Source organism: Triplophysa dalaica, chromosome 17 (assembly GCF_015846415.1).
Source record: "Triplophysa dalaica isolate WHDGS20190420 chromosome 17, ASM1584641v1, whole genome shotgun sequence".
NCBI classification, from domain to species: Eukaryota; Metazoa; Chordata; class Actinopteri; order Cypriniformes; family Nemacheilidae; genus Triplophysa; species Triplophysa dalaica.
Window position 1 is genome coordinate 9,069,510 of NC_079558.1, and position 20,318 is coordinate 9,089,827.

Consider the following 20,318-nt stretch of genomic DNA (forward strand, 5'->3'; position numbering starts at 1 on the left):
GCACAAAGAATAACCTGCTTTTTTGTTGTTGTTGCAAGAAAGTGTGAAATCTTATTTTGAGGACTAGCCCTGTTGAAAAATTCAGCATATGCTTGTAAGGTACTGTGGGTTTGGAAGAATGGTAGCTGGTTTGTGCTGGTTTAAGCTGGTCAAGTGCTCGTCCTAAACCACCTCAGGACCAGTTTCAACCAGAACATGACCAGCTTATACCAGCTTCCATGCGTCAAAACATACCTAACCAGCACATGCTGGTTTGATCAACAGGGAGCTGAGGGAAGTATATGGAATAACAGTTACTTCCCATTAACATTGTTTATTCTTTTGTAAAATTACAACAAAAATTGTCAATAAAATCACTACGAAGTGGCTAATAATATAAATATTTCTATTTTATGTTATTTATATATTAATAATCATTTATATTAATATTTAATTGTATAATAACTTTTTCATTGAATAAACAAATTATTTAAATGTATTGTAAATTAATTTTTTTAAATAAACAACTTGTTAAATGGGTCGTGTAACCCAAAATAATACTGTTTAGAAATATTTATTACTTCCTAGCTAATGTCACTTACTTGTTATTCAGAAATAGTATTCAGGTACTGGCGGATTTATACCGGAAGCTAGCTTTGGTAAAAGCGTGCATACGCAGTAACGTTTGTTTACGTCATTGCTTTAAAAGCGTTTATATAGTGTAGTATCTGGATTGGTCCACTATTAATCTACAGTATATAGTGAGGACAGGTCCATTTACCCAGTTTAGTGATGCCAATTTCCTGCAGATCTTCCCATGTGATATCCTGCACTATGCTGATGGAGTCATACCCATTCTCTGCCAGCTTTTTCTGGTATTGTGGCAGCCCTATAGCACTGAGCCATTTGCCAATATCAGACTGCAACAAACAAGCAAGTACAATAAGACTGAATTCTCTGTTGTATTAACACCAATATTTGTTATATTAACTGAAAATATAATCATGTGCAATACATATCACATTTTTGTTGTTTTACACACTATAACACAACATAACTGCTGTCCGTAAAATATCTGTATTTGTATATGTATTTATTTATGTATTGCAAATTTTGTATAATTTATATACCGGTTTCTATTCATTTATCCCCTAATTCATGCTGTCATTACATTTTATAATCTTAAGCATATACAGTATGAAAAAAATTAAGAGACAATTTTTCCATTATTTTCAGTTCTTCTAAATTTACTTTTTATAGCTTTAAGTAAAATTATAAATTTTCTTTCATTCTGTGAACTACTAACAATATTTCTTCCAAATTTTAATTAAGATTGTTTCTATTTGCACTTATTTGAGAAACAAGTCAAAATAACAGAAAAGATTCTCTATAATTTTTTCAGATGTTCATGTTCACTTTTAAGCAACACAACAGTAATATTTGTACATGTATTTATGAAGTTTAAAAAAATATGTGATAACCTTGATTTTTATCACAGTTTGTATGTGTCTTGTCATGCTGTCAGTCTTTCACATTGCTGTTGGATGACATTTTTAAATGGTCTCTTAATTTTTACCGCTGCTGTATATGAATGCATGAATTCTACATACAATAATGTTATGTGTACACACCCTTGTCTACAAGGTATACCAAAAATATTTCATCTTAAAAAATGAAAGCCATATAAAGCAAATATTTACTGGAATATAATCCGGCAACCACTCTGGAATGTTCAAGTAGCTGATCTCCATTGAGATCTTCTTGCGATGACCTGGCTTTGTAACACCAATAGCAGTGAGATCCTGAAACCACATAGAGAAAAATTAATAGAGTTCAGATATGTCTAAAAACTGTTTAAAATGTATAGAATACAGCTGTAAACATCAGCCTTTGTACGACAGTATACGGAGAGTCAGCTCACCTCAGGGGTCATTCTGCTCATAGTGGGCACATCATATCCAGACTTGAGGAAATTAGACGTGTACTGCTCCAGCTGAAACTCACTCAGCCACTGATAAATAGCCTCAGCATCCTTGAGAGATTATTGAGAGTTAAGCATTGAGAAGTTTACGGGAAACATGGTTGCAGAAATAAGGGCTAGTCAGGCCACAAATCAATTGATTCTAGATCGTAAGAAAAAACGTAATAAGGTGAATTTGAAAAAGTAAACATCGTATTGTGGGATATGTTCTATGCCTAGAAAACATTTGCGTAACATGCACCATATACATTCTAGCAATAGCGCTATGGTAGTCTACTATTCTGAACAAAGTCCTTATCTCACCCGGCCATCCAGAAGCTGTTGTGGATGAATGACATGTTGCTCTCCGGTTCTGGAGCCACTCAGAAGCACCCTACGGCCAAGAGCCCCTAAAGTATACATGTATAAACAGTTCTTTTGGTCAGGCTGCAGTTAACAGTATAGAGGCACAGTGTTGTCTTTTAAACGTACTGTTTTATTGTGTTTACAAGTTAACACACCAGTAAGCTGATTTACTACATGTTTCAGCAGAATGATATAAAAATGATCTCCTGTTACCCCAGGCACTGATTTTACATCTCTATCAACACATCGCACCAGAATTGAACTATCATTGAGATATGGAAAAGAGAAGTTAGGACTTAAGGCAGCTTTGATAAGTAATTGTGTAAGAATGTGCCCATGTGTATAAGAAAACTTCACTACCAGATCTGTGTCTTTGGTATAGCCGACAACAATTCTAACAAACCAAATGTACATGAACAAATAATTCTAGATATACGATCTAATTCTACATAACAGGAATCTATAAAGAGCAGTAAGGTCTTTAAGAAACTATAAAGCTACACAAATATGTAGATATGCATTTCTGAAATGGACTTTGTAACTTTCAGCAGTGGTAATAATAACATATGAAGAGGTCACTTGCAACATGCTTTTTATATGTATTCCCAGTAATATCAATCAAACTGTGAAGTAATAAGTACAAAAAAATCCATCTAAATAACACAATAAAACACAAAAACATGAAAAAAAATAAAAACATGATTTTTGAGTTATCGGATTTGGCAAATAAACTTTTCATATATGAACATGACTCCACTTTACTTACCCTAATAAAATGTGACTATGTTTAAAGAGTTTGTCTGTCTCACGATGATCTTCTTTAATCCAGCGACCCTACATACACCCTCTTGTGTCCATGACATTTATAGTTATATTTATATTTATTAGATATTATTTTCTAGAATGATCTTACTTGTTCTATAAACACCATGCACTGTGCTGTGTTCAACTTTTTCTATGTTTTTCTGTTTTTCTTCTGTAAAGCTGCTTTGGAATAATTCACATTGTAAAAAAGTGCTATATAAATAAAATTGGATCGACCTGAATATGCATCACTTTTTCTAAATCTTTTCTTTTTTTCGTTATCTCTGACTTAGACAACTTTGCCTGCCTCTCTCGATCCTTCCGTCCAACTGAAATCTGACAACGGACTGTATCTATATGTACAAATGAGTAGATATCTTAACATATTAAAGGTTGTATTTATGGTTCTGAAACCTCTTATCAACATATTTTGTGATTTGTATTTGCCATAAATCACTATATTTAGTCTTTGAAAACACTTTTATTTGTTTTTGAAAATATCTAACCCATAAATACTGTAAAAACGTGCTTGTAAACTTTGACAACACAGTATTTAATCTTCTAATAAGTACAGTTATTTTCCATTTCCTGCAAATTTGGACATCAAAGGTTTCGGAAGGGCACCGACTATTATATATTTTAAGTTGTTGAGCAGAACTCAATCGTTTATTCGCTTTTGAACTAATGCCTATGACTTTTACATTTACAAAATGTCTTGTTTCCAACCTCCTAAATTAACAATGGCTAAAAAATGTGCTAACCTGAATAAGGGTTTGCCTGTTTGGGATCAGGTGGTTGAGAGCACAGTTCTACCCCTTCACCAGCAGAGGGAGGCAGCTGCACACAGAAAAAAAACAGCATCACCTCACATACTTGCACACTTCAGAGACTCAAGTGTATTAAAGGGATACTTCACCCAAAAATGAAAATTCTGTCATCATTTACTCACCTTCGAGTTGTTCCAAATCTGTATAAGTTTCTTTGATCTGATGAACAAGAATGATTATAACCAGACAAATTTTGCCCCCCACTGACCACCATAGTAGGAAAAAATATAATGGTAGTTAAAAGTGCGGCATAACGGTTTGCTGTCCAACATTCTTAAACATTTCTTCTTTTGTGTTCAACAGATCAAAAAAATTATAAAGTCATTTTTCCAACCATGGGAGTCAAGCAAGATCTGTTTGGCTATAAGCATTATTCCCAATATATTTCGCTGTGTTCATCAGAACAAAGAAATGTATACAGATTTGTAACAAATCAAAGGTGAGTCACTTTAAAAAGTATCACTTTAAAAGGTTTTAATACAGAAACTGTAAGTACTGGGGTAGTTCTATGGCAGAAAATCATGGTACAGTTGAAAGACAGCCTGGCAAAATTCATTTTTGCAATGTACTACCATTTACGTCCAAAAATCCTATGGTTCTACAGTGAAGAATGTCCAAAAAGTGCAATGGTTGTGTTTGGTACTTCATTGTAAACTGAAGCCCACCTTTGTGGTGTCTTGGACAGCAGTAGGTGACTGATGCGGTCCTTCAGAGCTCTGTCCACTGCCGGCACTGCGACTGCTGCCCATGCTCCCTGAACTCCCAACACTGTTTCTATCTCCTGCTAACAGAGAGAGATTTGGTGAGATACCATACAAATATGTTGCTTTAGATGGCAACCCTCCAATAAACAACAGCTTGATATCAGATTCAAATTTAAATAGGTAACAGACACTACTGTATGAACTCCAGAAAAGTCTCTGCAGAGATGTGGAGGAATGTGGAGGGACACAAAGGAAGGACTTGGGTTTGAATTCAGGGACACAAAATGGTGAGCTGGTGGCAGGCAAACAAACAAACAAAGGACAGCCTGGGATGACAGGAAACATATGAAACCTCAGATTAAGACCAAAGGCTCCTGTCACTGGTATTTTGGACCATTGGAAGTTTACTGGGATGAGACAACAGTCTGGGAGGATACTGGAGACAAACAGGGGCCTCTGGGAACAAGCGACTCTTACCATTGAGAAAGGTCCTGAGGACCCAAATATCCTCTGACTCTCTGGGACTAGCTGGACTGTCGGGAAGCGGACCTAGCAAACACAAACACTTTAAAGGGCCGGAGGGGGGAATTCTGGGAGTTTTGGGATCTTAAATAACTGTAATGAGTTTTATGGGGTTGGATTAATCACCAGGGAGTGCTTGTTTAAAAGATTGTTTCTCAACTTCTCCAAGAATGACTTAAAATTATTACTGTACACTTCCTCTCCAGTTTGAGAACCACTAGTCTAAACAGACAACTATAATATTATTTTCTTGGTGGCCATGATGGTTTGAAGAAGAGTTTAAATCGCACAACTAGTCCACATGTGAACGGTCTAGGAGGGAAGAAGGCTGTGTAAACAGCATGTAGATGCGTGTGTTCTTTAATTCATGTCTATGAGTGTCACGCTACCTGTGTGCTGCTGATCCAGCCCATTCTGGTGAGTCAGGACAGGCCGGGTGGATGAGTATAGGGTGTAGGTGTCATCAGTGTGAGGGGTGTGATGAGAACTGTGTGGGGGCAGAGCCCTGGATAGAATGTGATGTCTCTGGATGGGTAGTGAAGCCTGTCGGGAGAGAGCGCCCCCTATAGATACAACATGGAAACACTTAAAATGTTACTTTTTGACGATATGATAGAAAAATGAAGAGACAAACATGGTTTCTCTCTCAAATGTTACAATTGTGGGTTTAAGGTTTAGACATTTAAAGCAGATGTCTGCGGCTTCAGATTGGGTAAAAATAATCTAAACATTCCGTCTTCCTGGCCCAAACATACATAATCTTTTCAGTTCAATATTTGTTGGCTATGCATGTAACCAGCTTTCTTCAATAAATATTTTTGTTGTGTTCTGCAGTAGAAAGACATACAGGTTTTGAGTGACACGAGGGTAAATCAATACTAAAAGAAATTCCATTTTGAGTGAACTATCCTTCTGGGTCTTTAACATTGAACATAAGAAACACAGTTCACCTTTAAATTATATGAAAACACTAAACACACAAATGTAAATGACAAAGATGGCGGAAAAAGACATTATAAAAATTCCTTCGATAAAAATGAAGTGGATCCAATCCGGCATCCTGATCAGATAACCTAAATTGGAGTGTTTTTCTCCAGCATGAGAGATAGTGAGCCTGTTAATCTTGAACTGAAGGCACTGGTGCTTTTGCCCTCATCATCATCATCTCTTCAGCGGTATTGAGGCAGAAGCTTTATAGTGAAGGCTAATTTCATGTGAACAGCAGAATGTTGACGCAGTGACATGGCAGAGTGCTGAGTCTGCCACTGCGCTCTCTCGCTCTCTCGAACTGAACAAAACAGACTCATTTCAGGAAAAGATTTTCTTCTCAAACTCCAGCATCGAAGGCTGGCTCCTTCTTCACAGAGGCATGGGTTTAAAGCTGAGCCGGCTGTCCTCAATATGTTCTTGTTAATCTCATTAGCGTGTGAGACGCTATTATCAATGGACTATATGTCCACAGATCTAAAAGAATGTACTGTGTTAAGAGAATTGCACTTCTTGGATGCACACACACACATATATATTTACATGAATAAATATACATACTGTATATACAGATTATTTATGAAGAGTTTGGTTCCAAAATGAAATAACTCTGTTTTTAACATTTGTCAAAAATCTTGTTATTTATGTTGTTTTTGTTATTATGACTTAAACCAAAACAAACCAACTGCAGTTTGATTGATATTAATTGTAATGCACAATAAAAATAAAAAAATTAAAAAAAATCATTCTGGAACCAAACTCTTCATATATATATATATATAAACACACAAACGCACACATCCAGTATATCAAAGACGTTAAGATGATCACCTCAAAATAAATGTGCAAAAGTGATTATATGTCCATAGAAAGCACATGAAATGTAAGTAAAATGTCTACTTTATGGTTTCAACTAAGTTTTTGGAGAACAAAATGTCCAAATTTGGTTGAAATAATGTTTAATTGTCATTAAGTGTAACGCAATATTTATGTACAAATTCAAACAACACACTTATTCTGACTTTTCAAATTAAAATATATAAAAGAATAAGGGAGCATGTAACATTTTATTGTGCTTTAAATGAGTAAAAAAATCTTATTGACAAATGTACCAAATCTAGATTAGATGTAAAATTACAATTAATTAGCATTTGGGATGAATGTAGTCTTTTAACATGTCGTAAATTGATTTTGGTTGTAAATATGCCTGCCAAGATTGTTACACTGAATGACATTTTAGTGAGCATTTTCTGTATATCATGGAAAACATGTATGATATTTATGTTTTTGGTGAGAAAAACAAAACCAAAAATGCAATTTTGGAACAACAACAATTTAAAGCAGTATTACACGTATTGTTTTTATGCTTCAACACTTTTTCATCTTTGACCCATATACATATATATATATATATTTAATTTCCTTATTGTCTTCATTATAAAAGTCATACACAATTTATTTTTGTTTACTATCAACCTCAGAATTTCAACCCTGCAGTATTTATAGGAGAGTGTTACGTACATGCTGTAGCTAGTTTTATCTTTGCTGAGAAATGTGCCTAAGTAGTCAAGTTCAAATTAAATGATTAATTTAGCTTTGAAGCACAGCATATTTTTGTACTGACCAGTTGTGCAATTGGAACAATCAAAAGTATATGTAACCAGTATACCTGATCTCCGACTAATAACCTCCACGATGGACGGAGGGAAGAATCCCACACGATCCGTGCCCCTCTGACTGTCATGGATGTGCCCTTTCCAGCGTCCATCCATGTGCTGCTCTAAGACCTTAAAAAGACCAATAACATTACACCGTTACAGGGGGAAAACACTTGAATACTTGCAGATGTCCCCTTGAGCTATAGTGAAAAAAATTGTATAACTATAAATAGTGGTTTTATTTCAAAAGTCTACTTTCATTAAAACCCCTTTGCACCTTCGTATTCTAAGCCAAATGACCTCTGCACAGTTTTAAATAACCAAGCCTGTTAACCTTTTTTCCCCTAACCTCACAGCCTAGCATGTGATCCTTTCCTCATTTGGCTGACCAACGTGGTAAATAAAGTCAGTTGACATTCCGCACATGGCCGAGAGAACCTGTGTAGTGTTGAAAGACAGCGTCCTCTCCATCTGACCGACAAATGAATGAATGCGGTACAAAGCTGTTCTGGAAAAGACAAGCGTGTGGGCTAATGGAAAAATATAGAGCTTTGTTTTCTGAACTGCTCATCTCCTGAGTTCGTATTTAACTTATTGTTGTAAGGAAGATTGGACGGAATTGTAACAGAATAAAAACTTCTAATTGTTTTACACAGTGAAGTATTTATTATAAATTATTAAGCTGTGCACATCATTACATTTTATTAATTCATTTGCGCTAACCTCCTCCCCCACTCGAAATGACCTCTCTTCACTTCTGGTCACAAGGAATGGCGCGAGGGCTGGGCTACAATGACTGACAGATTGCAAACTGCTGTTCAAATCTTTCACCTTTAAACGATCCAATCAGTTGTAGGTGGATGAAATCAAGTCCCGCCCTAAATTTTTTCTCATGTCATCAGTCGTTTCACTAGGGTATACGTCAGGTATAAACATGTTCATGTCTTTGTTTCTGCTGTGGAACATAAAAGAAGATATTTTGAAAAATGTGTTTTGTCCAATGTTCTTTGGTTACCAACATTCTTCAAAATATCTTCTTGTGAGTTCTGCAGAACAATGTCAGACGGATTGGCAATGACATAATGGTGAATCAATAATGACAGAATTTTCCTTTTTAGGTGAACTATCCCCTAAAAAATGAAAATTTTACACTTTTCCTTGGTCAGGGTTGTTCATTTTGCTCTAATACTGCTGTAAGGCAACTAGAAAGAATAAAGGTTTGTTTGGCTCAGTAAAAAAACATTCACTGCTGGCTTTTAAACCTATTTCACCCAAAAGACGTGTCTTTCTTTTTGTTTCTGCAACATCTTAATTCCACATAAGCACAGCACTCAGAAATGCCAGCAGAAATGGCAGCCCGGAGCTATCCAGACAGACAAGGTGTGAACAATGAGGCATCATACACGTGTCGCTGAGCCTCAGGCTTAAAGCTACAGCACAGGCACTGATCATAAACAAGCCTTTCTGTGAGGGGAGAAGCCTGTTCGGATGAAAAAAGCCAGGATGAACTCAAACACACTACAACAACAAACAACACAAGCTCCGCTTCTGTCATATGAATCTGACATCAAAGCTTGAGCGACGAGAACCTGCTGCGGCATGCTGGACCGTAGAACACAAAATTACCATCCTCACATCTTCATTGTGCGCCTGTTACTTATGTTAAGAACACGATTATATCAAAACATGACTGAGATTCATCGAACCCATGATCTTTGCATTGCTAGTGCCATGCTCTAACCACTGAGGTACAGGAGAGCAATATTTATCAGAGGAACATTGGTAAATCTAATAAGTCTTGAGATCAAGGCAATGCCCAGACACATAATACACCCATTATATGAGCTTATTACATAACACTCACATAATTTTCAGTTTCAAATTAGAACACCTCTTGTGAGAAATCATGGCATGTTTAATTGAAAAACTATTTTGCTTTAGGCCTACCATGATCACATCTCCCGCCCGGATGTTGAGTGCAGTGGGGTCGTGTAGATTCCAATAGTCCTTCAGCGCTCTCACCTGCAAAGCTCCACTGGCATCTAATATACACATAACCCAAAGAAATGCATACAAGGTATTAGAGAGCGAGAGAGAATGTTGCCCTAAAAATATTCATCAAGTCTACCCCATACAAACTTAAAAATATTGTTCCCAATGAGTGTCACTAATGTGATCAAACTGTGGGGTCTTCATACTGTTCAGGGTAGGCTCCACAAAATTAATACCAAAACATAACTGTTGGGGTTATAAAGAAAATTTCAGATGGAGAAAGGTAATATTTAAATACGCTCAGCACACTTCGTGAAAATTCTTCTCAATACTTCGTATTAAGAAGTGGAGCAGCTAAACACCCCTCATCTTCAAACACGGCTCCTTGCGCACACTTCAAAGAGGACAAGCTACTGGATTACAGGAGGCATTGTAGAACAGTTTTATTTAACACATACATACGCTTCGCACGCAATACTGCGGACCCAGAGCAGCTTACGCACATGCAAACAAAAGTTTGAGTTAAATCTCCAGGCATGGTTGTCATTGCTACCCCAGAGCAGTAATGATATGAAACTCTATAACATGAAAACAAACAGGTTCACTCATATGTGCACACACCCACAGAGAAACGAAACACAACACAATCCACACCTCTGAACATCTATTCTCTACATCAGTGGTCTCCAACGTGGTGCCCGCATGAGCTCTATAAGGATAGTTGACGAATATGTGACTATATCGTAATGAAAATGTTATTATTAGCACCTGCTTTAAGCTTTAATATATTCAAGTGCAAAAATATGTGAAAGAAAACTTTGATGCTGTGTACTGAAAATAATGCATCACATGTTAAAGTTTGAAAGTATTTCATCAACAAGTAGCCCTAGTAGAAGATTTTATCTCTTGCAGGTAGCTTACGAAAAGGTTGGAGACCCATGGTCTACATCAAGATAAAGATAACAGTACTGTACAGTACATAAAGGCTCATGGCCTGACATCAAAAAAGCTAGTTCAATGGTAGAGATAAAAAAGATAAGACCAAGAGTAAAGAGAGACAAGGAAGCGGAAAATAAATATAATTTTATCTCAGTCACCTCTAAGGAGTTGTTTGATTTCTTTGCTGGCGTGTGAAGTGGTGAACTGGTTCACAATGTCCAGAGCTGTTTGACTGTAGGTGTTTCTGATGTTCACATCAATTCCAGCCTGTTGGGTATAAGGTAAGGCATTGGATTTAGACGACTCCTTTAGAAATATTTTTCATAAAAGTTATATATGCAACACTGCGATATAACTGTGGAAATGAAGGGGACTTGGTGGAGATTGAGTCCGGGAAGTGAACTTCAAGAGACGAGAAGTTCCATCTTAAAACATAAGGAATTTCGGCCTTTTATGCACATATAAAAAATTAAAGAACCATTCCAAATTTTCATTTAATCAACACTTCTAGATTTATTATATGCATTATATTATTAGATGAGGTTATCACATAAAAAAAAAAGTGATTGTTAAATTGTTTTCTATGCAGTATTAGAGGTCTGAAAAAATGCACAATACAGAGCATGTTTTCTGTTATTTTGATCTGTTTCTACAATATAAAATTTCTGCAAATAAATGCAAATAGAAAAATATATATATTTGGGAGCAATAGTGTTAGCGGTTGAACAAAATGATAATTTTACCTATACAGTAAACACATACCTGTAAATAGTAGATTCAGGAAAACTGAAAATAATTTTGAAATGCTCTTTTTTTTCTCAGCTGTATGGTCCCAACTACAGCCCACAATGAATCTCAGCCATTTCCAGTACTGTCTATAACTATAACGACTATATTTTACAGTTTTGTTACTTCAAAATAAATCAGATAGTTTTCTTTAAACTCTTATGCATCAACTAAAAATTCACATTCAGTGTCTTTTCAAATTGTGTCTTGTATAGACAAATAAATGTAGCAATTTTAATAGACTATTTACATGCTTATGGTAAAGAACAATAATTTACTTACATCAAGCAATAATTTGACTACTTCCGTCTTCCCGTACAAGGCAGCCTCATGCAGAGCCGTTCCCGATTTAGTGGTTCTGTTGATGTCAATCCCAGCCTTCAGCAGCAGTCTAAATATTTGATAGTCAACACATGAACCTCATTGTACATTATCCTGTACATCCTGTTGTACAGTATTTGAAACATGATTACGTTAAAGTGTATGTTCAGATAAATAAATAAAAACTAAACAAAACGCAACTTTGTAGTCAATTTCATTATAAACAAGTTAACAAATCATTAGGCAATCACAGCAGTGTGTGTTAAGTTAATGCTTTAGTAGCCAAACCTATATTTTTGCTTTCGTTTACTTCTCTTATGCTTCCAGCTATAAAACTTCAAACCAAAATCAACAACACAGACTAAAGTTAGTGGGAATCCTTAAACTATTTGATAATGATAAGTTTGTAAGACCACCAGCCAAAAGGTGATGGCAAGACCACCAGCCAAGGTGTCAAAAGTCACAGCAATATAAAGATACAGCAATATAAAGCCTCAGAGCAACACAAACGTCCACTGCATAATGGTGCAATTTTACCGAACAAGAGTCTCTTTAAGATTTAATGAAAAAAATGCTTTAAAAGAGCTTCATTTTCAACTGGATTGATTTAATTACAAAAAAGTAAAAGTCACTATAAATGTATTATTTCCCTGCTCAAATTGTTCGGCAAAAATGATTGTGGTTGATAAAGATAGAGCGCAATTGAATGCTTCATTCTAACAAGCTTTTAGTGACCTTGTACTACCTCTGTCCATCTTGTCTATGTTTACAAGCCGCATTCCACTCGGGTGGTAAAGTGCAGAGCTGCACTGAGAACTTTCTTATATGGTTGCTGCTAAAGAAGCATGTCAAAGCAGCTGACTGGACAGTGTAACCCTATTCGGTCTCATTGCTGCATATGTTCACATCACAACGGTGCAGTCACAGACCTCTCGCTACAATCACGCAGGGGCAGGGCGGCCCAGGTCAACACCCGCAAACGAACATACGATTTGTCTTTTACTCATCTGTTTAAACTGCACTCGTCTGTCCACAAGAACATTCCACACCCTCTTTCCTCACCTCCCTTGCTCGACAAACATGTCAACAAGGCACCCTGCCAAATCCTGTCGGGCCACCCATTTAACACCACTGTACTTGCAAAAAAGGAGACATCTTTACCCTGTCATGTGCCGATTGCATGCTAGCACACATATACATTACTCACAAATACCATTCTTGTGTTTAAGTAGCAAAAATTATACTGAGTCAAAATTTCTAATTTATCACAATAATAATTGTTATTTTGTGAACCCTTATAGCCACAATAATCTCATAGAGAAATTTGCAATATTGTGACCAATTTTCATGAATATCACAATGATGTTGTCAATCCAATTCCTTTACCCAAGAAGTGAAAATTGTGATATTGTGACAAAACTTATATTGTGACATTTCACAGATAATAATTATTTACATTTATAATATATTATAAATAATATTTTGATGATGAATTGGTGAATTGATGTGGTGAAATCTACGTTATGTTGCAAAACTGATCCTGTTAGTTTTTTTTTACAATGACAATTGTGCAGTGAGATTTGAGATATTGTTGCAAAACTGATATTGTTACAAATTTCGCAAATATCGAAATATTATAATGCTGTGTTGTGAATTCTTATAGCCGCGATAAACATTCAGCGAAAATTGCGATATTGAGGCAAATTTTTACTGATATCACAACTATCACGGTTGTGGTGCAGAAGAACCCAAGTGCAGGGCAGTCAAAGGGTTAACAAAATACTTTATTAATAAGACAAACAAAAAACCCAAAATGGGGAAAACACAACTAATCAAAACTTAAACTTCCACGAGGGGAAATAGAAAAAAGGTTCAAGGAGAATGTAAATAATAAATCCAACATGAAGGGAACGTGATAATCCAACACACGAAGGGCCAAGGTAATCCAAAGGGTTTGACAAACGGGAAGGAAACACATCGAAAGGTTACGGGAAGGAGTGAACCGACATGTGGCAAGGGAAACAGAGACACTAAATAGGGTAATATTAACGAGGGGAGATTGCATGGAGATTGCATGGAGATGGGCAGGTGACAAGGATCAAACACTAATGAGAAACTGGCGGGAAGAGACAGGTCTGAGAGATGAAACAATAACGAGAAGTAGACGGAGAAACAAAGGGGCAGTGCAAGAAGACGCAACACCGGAGAGAGACCATGGCATTACAAAACCAAAACAATGCCATGCCCTTTCTCCACATAAAACACCTGGGTATGTCATGATCCTGCCACAAGACTCGAAAATCATGACAAGAAGAGGCAGGATCATGACAACAACAACATTCTTATTGAAAATTCACAAAAAATTCACAGATATTACGATAATATTGCCATATTGTGAATTCTTATGATCATGTAGTGAATTTTGTGACAAATGTAGTCTAACAAATGTTTTTTTCCCAGGTATTTGCATGTGCTATGTATTTTATGCATATATAAAATATAACAAAAATATCTTCCATAGTGACTAAATAATGCCATTTTAAAGCTTGAAATCTTAGTGAAATGAACGCTTGAAATGAATCTTTGATCATCTAATAATGAATTAAATTATGAGAATTTAGCCTGCGTTTCACAGGGTTAAAATGTTTACATGCTGATCAGTAATGCTAATTCTAAAATGTAGATAAAATGTGATGTGATTCTCTGTTGTGTAGACGCGCGGCTCAACTTAAACAGACCTAAATAGTCAAAATGTTTTTTAATAAGCTATTTCTCGCGGTTCAGATGGAACGAAGCAAAGGTCCGGATCCAGCCGCAGTATCCCCAATTGAGGATGACTGATAAAGACCATTCCATGAGGTACCCCAATGTTCTATAAAACATCAATCTACACATAATAAAAAGTATAAGCAGACCTGATGATGTCTTTATGGCCATTGCGGGCAGCAAGGTGTAGGGGAGTGTTATCTCTGCCATTCCCTTCTAAGAGAGCCACCACCATGTTACTGCTTAACAGCAGCTGGGTCACCTGAGGGAAGGAAATCAGAGCTGGTGAGTTAACCTGCCAGTCAAAAAGCACCTCATTTGTGTCTGCTTATGACTAAACATGTCAGAAATACAGAAAGCCAAACAGCCATGACTTTGCACTCTCTGCCACTAAGAATCTGTCAAATGTAATTTAGTTTCTAGCTGAGGCAGAATCCTCACGCAGCCCAGCAACTGACTCGCTGGGGCGCAGCTAAATTAGACTCATACCATCAGCCTGCCGCCCGGCAGCGTTTGCATTCTGTAATTCCAAATGACTTGGGTGAAAGATTAATCAAAAACGGTTCGCACTGGCAAATCGAGTCTAAGGTGAATTAAAGATCTCTTAACAGGACTTGTTGAGTAAACTGTCAGAAAAGCCATCTTCTAAAACCCTTTATCCTAATTTGCCCGGTATGTGCAGTGCAACTGTACGCAGTCTGTACGAGCTTACCATTGCTATATTTTTTCCTGCTGAATGTGTAATACAGTCTTTACCAAAATAATCAAGACCTCATTCAAGCTCGGTTATGTCATAAAATCCTACTTATAATTATCTTTCAAAATGCAGTGTGGAAATAGCTTCTTTGCTATGAGCTTGCATACAGAGTGGAATAACTTGGATAGATGTTTAAAATTGCACAGCTATTTTAAAAGGGATAAGCCCTTAACTCTATTTATGCACATGTACCAAAATAAAAGCTAAACACAATTCCCTGCAGTTTTTATAACAACCATATCATTGCATTGTATGCCAGGAAATATTTGTGCGCACAATTTGTTTTAAATAAAACAATAGCAAACCTTAAAGTAGTTCTTGTCAATAGCATAGGAAACCTTCCCAAAACCTATAGCAATACACTTCTGAGGCAGTTCTAGTCTTATGGATGTGACATTCTCAGTCAAAACATCAATTTAAACTGCATTTATTAAAGTTTTATTATCTACACCAAGACATATCTACAGTCTAGACAGCTGATTGTCAGTCTATACTGGTGTTTTCTATTTAAGATGCATTAAAGATGTGACACTGTTATTGAGAGACAACATATTTTTTCGGATTTCTTTGTAATATTCTATTATCTTTACGTATATGTATGTCCTATATTCAGAAAAAAGAGAAAGTTGTTTTTGATGAACGGTTATTGTTGATTATTAATTATGACTATTTCAAATTTACAACAGATGAAATGTCCCTCCCAAAGTCTGCATTTCACTCACCCGGAGTCTTCCAAACTCACAAGCCAGGTCCAGAGGTGTCTTCTTCGCCTTGTTGACAGTGCAGGGGTTGGATTGGTGTTGCAGCAGCATTTCAGACTGAGTAGATAAACACAGAGACACACTGAAAGGGCAATAGGAGCTGTGTCTTGCTGCATAAGCATTCTGGGATAACACAGTCGAAGGACATTGTCAAAAGCCATATCGGTTTTAGTCTGCTCACATGAAAAGCTGAAATGGCATCCAGGAAGGTCAATGAACATGAGGGAAAGGGCATAGGAACACTGTAAATTCTTTGTGGGATATTTCGTTATCTGTCATGCAGATCCCGTGACCTGTTTTGTTAAGAGTTCAGGAAAGGGAATACTTTGCAGCTTAAGCCAAACAACCTGCCATTCTGCAAGATGAACTAAAAAAATGCATTGTTTTGAAACAAAGCTATGAACTTGCAAAGTAATGCTATCTATGCTTGGGGACCTCTTGTTTTGCCTTGAGCATGCAACGACCGAAAGTCTTGCATTTTCTTGGCTTGTATCTAACAAAACTGAGTTTTTACAGCTTGAGTTAAAGGACATACCACATATAATGAGTCACTACCAAACTTTTCGACTGATAAATGATATTGCCCTTCGGCCAACTGTTTTTATTTACAGTCACAAATGAGGTAATAAAGGGCATTGGACATATACAAATTTGTATTTTTATTTACAGAATATTGATGTGAATATAAAGGGGACAATACAGTATATAAAAAGTGTTAATTTCTGTTTGTTAAAATCTAAACTAGAAGTTATTTGCTCTTTACATTATCAGCACAATGACAATAACGTTGCATCTAATCTAAATGTCTTCAAAAATGATTACTTAAACCACTGATAAAACATTTATTACAAATTTATCTACATCTTAATCTCAAAGAAAAAAATCCTTTATTAAAAGTTTATTGATGGCTTACACTGAACCTACCGTTACGCACAAACTCAAACCGTCCATGGATTCACACGAATGTTCCAATCATAAACAAAGATGTCCACACTGCACAATAAAGCTTTTGTTTACATTATGTCTACACCATGTTTGTTATAATGGGAGTGTTCTAGTTCAGTCACGCTGCTTGCTTGCAGTGTATGTTGAGCATTGCACCGTCTACACTGCAAGGAAGAAGCATCTAGTGAACACAAAACCAAATCAATGATTTGAAACCTAAACGTCAGATGATGTGTTGTTGCCACTGACTACCACAGATACTGGTATACTGCAAGTACCCTCTTACTGCAAACTCATGTCACAATTCCCACAAATTCCTGACATTTTTACTTGCTGTTCATTTGTCACTCCATGCATTCCCTGGAAATCGAACACCCAGGCAAACCAGTCAGCCACACCTCCTTCAGTACAATGAACTTCCATGTAAATGACTATGTAAAACCATTGTGACTTTTGACATTGTCTTCCCATTCATTCATTGCAGAATGGCACGAAAAGGAGGAAAATGGAGAAAAGGTAAGCTACATACCACCTCATAGTGTCCATACTGTGCAGACAGGTGGAGAGGGATCTGTCCGTCTTGCGAGGCTACGTTCACCGACGCTCCAGCTCTCAGTAACATAAGAACAGAATCAGCCTTCCCCTGCCAGGCAGCGTAGTGCAAAGGACGCATACCTACAACCGAGTGTGGAAAAATATGATTACCCATGTATACTGTATTGGCCACGTGCAATAAAACAATTTATACCTTGGTCTTTTTGAATACTCGATTCTGATTGGCTGGAAGGTGTGCATTAAAACCCTTTAACGCACTCCAGTAGGTTTGAGTACATTTGAAATTTAACTGACAAAATCACTGTAATTTTCACCTGTTTGATCTATAATTTCACTGTAAACATCAATAAAAGATTTAACTTGGCAAATGACCATGGTATAAGCAGCTAGCCGTGCGTTAAACAATTTTAACGCTTCGCATTGGGGGGTTCTTGGCCTCCACGTCATGCATTAAAACCCTTTAATGCACAGCTAGCTGTGGATTATCCCTTATGTAACATGAACACCCTGGTGTCTTCTAGGTGTTAAATATATGAATTACTATTTGTATGAAAAGGCTTATAAATTGTCAACACTTTTTGTCTGATATACAAATGCAGATGAAAAGCAGGCTCGTGTATATGAATAAGTCAACACAAAGGGCAAAATTGTATATTTACCATCTCATCTAGTGATGCAACAATTTACATGCAAAGCAATGTGAAGTGAGGACATGCATTTTAAAGTGATTTGACAGTGATAGGAGTTTGAGAGACACAGGGGATAAAAGCATCTCACCATTACTGTCTTTGATGTCCACAGTGGCTTGTGCCTCCAACAGCAGAGACAGAAGATCAGTGGTGCCAGTGAGAGCAGCGTGATGAAGTGCTGAAAATCTGTGGAGAGAATAAAGCAATAAGTAATAAGTTATCCAACATGAAAACAGCTCTATTTGTTAGAAATATTGTCCATTTTTTTTGTCGAAGTCAATGTTCTGCATGAGAAAACACCGTAAAGTGATAGTTCACCCAAAAACGATTTCATCATTTATTCGCCTTTCGGTCAATAGGACACAAAAGAAAACATTTTGAAGAATGCTGGTACTCAACAACATCACCCCATTGACTTTCATCATATGGAAACAAAACCACGGAGGCACTTCTTAAAATATCTTATTGTGTGTTCTACGTAAGAAAAACTCATAAACAGCTTACAAATTGAACTTGGATCTTAGCAAAGAATGATTCATCTGCTATCTAAGAGGGTCAAGTTGGAAGCCCTGACACAGCTTCTGTCGGTCACGAGTTAAAAACTGCAGTCAGTCCTGACAATCAGTATATGCTGCTCAAATACAGTAACATTTGGATGTTTTGCTATAATTTTGCTATGTTTATGCTGGTTTAACGTTGTTTTCAATTTTGCGAAAAAGGGTTAATGCGAATAATGGAAGATGGAAAGCATTTGCTGAACAAATTCCTCCAAAAGTCGAGTAACTGCACTTTTTTGAAGGCGTAACCTGACTAACCAGAGTACTGATCTTGTTGCACAGCATCAGAAATGTTGTTATGGTCATTCTTAGATGACTGAGCAAAGTCGTCAAAGTATTTCTGTAATCATCTCTTAGAACTTTCACAACTGTTTTTCCAAAACACCAGGCATCCACAAAAGCACTGCATTTATTGTGTTTTGTAATCGTCTGCTTGCGAAAGTATTAATATATATGAAAATTATTTTATTCAGTGGCTTCTCTTACTTGTCTTACTTATATTTAGTGTCAGTTTATTAGAAAGTGACGGTTGACTTGGATGGAAACGGTGCTTATTCGCAAATGTTTTATGCGATATTCCAATTTTGCGCATAAGCACAAATTTGCAACTTTGGATGGAAACCCAGCAAGTAACTGGTCCAGCTTTTTTGAAGAACTATATTGAAGAATTAATAACTAACATTTTGGATTTATTATGAATTAAGAAACCTACTGTTAAATATCTTCTCCACTGTACAGAATTCACGGTCTGAATAAATTCTACATGAAATATAAATAATGTGGCGTTCAAGCCAGATCTAAGATCAATTATATATCAAAGACATGTTCTAAAATCATTTTCTAATCTGGGATTTAAAATATGGAAGTGCATACGGCATTTACTAATCACTTCAAGTATATATACAATACATGCTCATACAGTGTATTTTCTGAACACACACAGTTCAAATGGCTATTAAAATCATGTCAGTTCAGTTAATGCGTGGATAATTAGCTCCCTAGACAAGGCTGACTTTTCCTCATCCAGTAGATTTGCACTAATCCCAATAAAGCCCATCAGTATGAGACAGATAAATATATAATTCGTAATAAAAAATGTACCACAGGCATAGAAAACTAATTTTTGGACCTGGTTGTCACAAAGTGGAAAACGTCCTTTATTCATTCACATTTAAAAAAGTACACTTCTTTCACAAATTTTTTAGTGCGGGCGATTCTAAGATGAACCAATTGAAGTTTCTCAGTATTAATTTAAAGGTTGTTTTAAGGGATAATTTAAGGGAATTTATGGTCCTTTCAGGTCCATGGTTGTAACACAACATAACAATAAAATCCCAATGCCTTGAGATTAATGATGGAAAGGATTACATCTTGACCTTGTGTCACACAACCCATTTTAACTTAAAGTCACTAAATGTAATATTTAAGGACACACGTAAAGTT

The 20,318-nt window shown here is 36.4% G+C and overlaps 1 protein-coding gene across 5 annotated transcripts in view; it reads right to left on the reverse strand.

Annotated features, from left to right (window-relative positions):
* Window positions 1-20,318, reverse strand: part of caskin2 (CASK interacting protein 2) — a 39,484-nt gene that overhangs the window by 4,950 nt on the left and 14,216 nt on the right. For 2 of the 5 annotated variants that reach the window (XM_056771903.1, XM_056771905.1), the window contains exons 3-18: window positions 18,407-18,504; window positions 17,604-17,749; window positions 16,091-16,186; window positions 14,761-14,873; window positions 11,807-11,915; window positions 10,897-11,005; window positions 9,755-9,849; window positions 7,819-7,936; window positions 5,552-5,725; window positions 5,118-5,189; window positions 4,602-4,720; window positions 3,871-3,946; window positions 2,264-2,349; window positions 1,901-2,011; window positions 1,680-1,781; window positions 761-899 (exon numbers count right to left, since the gene is read on the reverse strand). In XM_056771903.1, coding sequence (XP_056627881.1) covers window positions 761-899; window positions 1,680-1,781; window positions 1,901-2,011; window positions 2,264-2,349; window positions 3,871-3,946; window positions 4,602-4,720; window positions 5,118-5,189; window positions 5,552-5,725; window positions 7,819-7,936; window positions 9,755-9,849; window positions 10,897-11,005; window positions 11,807-11,915; window positions 14,761-14,873; window positions 16,091-16,186; window positions 17,604-17,749; window positions 18,407-18,504 — 1,763 coding nt within the window. The remainder of the gene's footprint in view (window positions 1-760; window positions 900-1,679; window positions 1,782-1,900; window positions 2,012-2,263; window positions 2,350-3,870; window positions 3,947-4,601; window positions 4,721-5,117; window positions 5,190-5,551; window positions 5,726-7,818; window positions 7,937-9,754; window positions 9,850-10,896; window positions 11,006-11,806; window positions 11,916-14,760; window positions 14,874-16,090; window positions 16,187-17,603; window positions 17,750-18,406; window positions 18,505-20,318) is intronic. The other 3 variants (XM_056771904.1, XM_056771908.1, XM_056771907.1) reach the window with 3 other exon arrangements.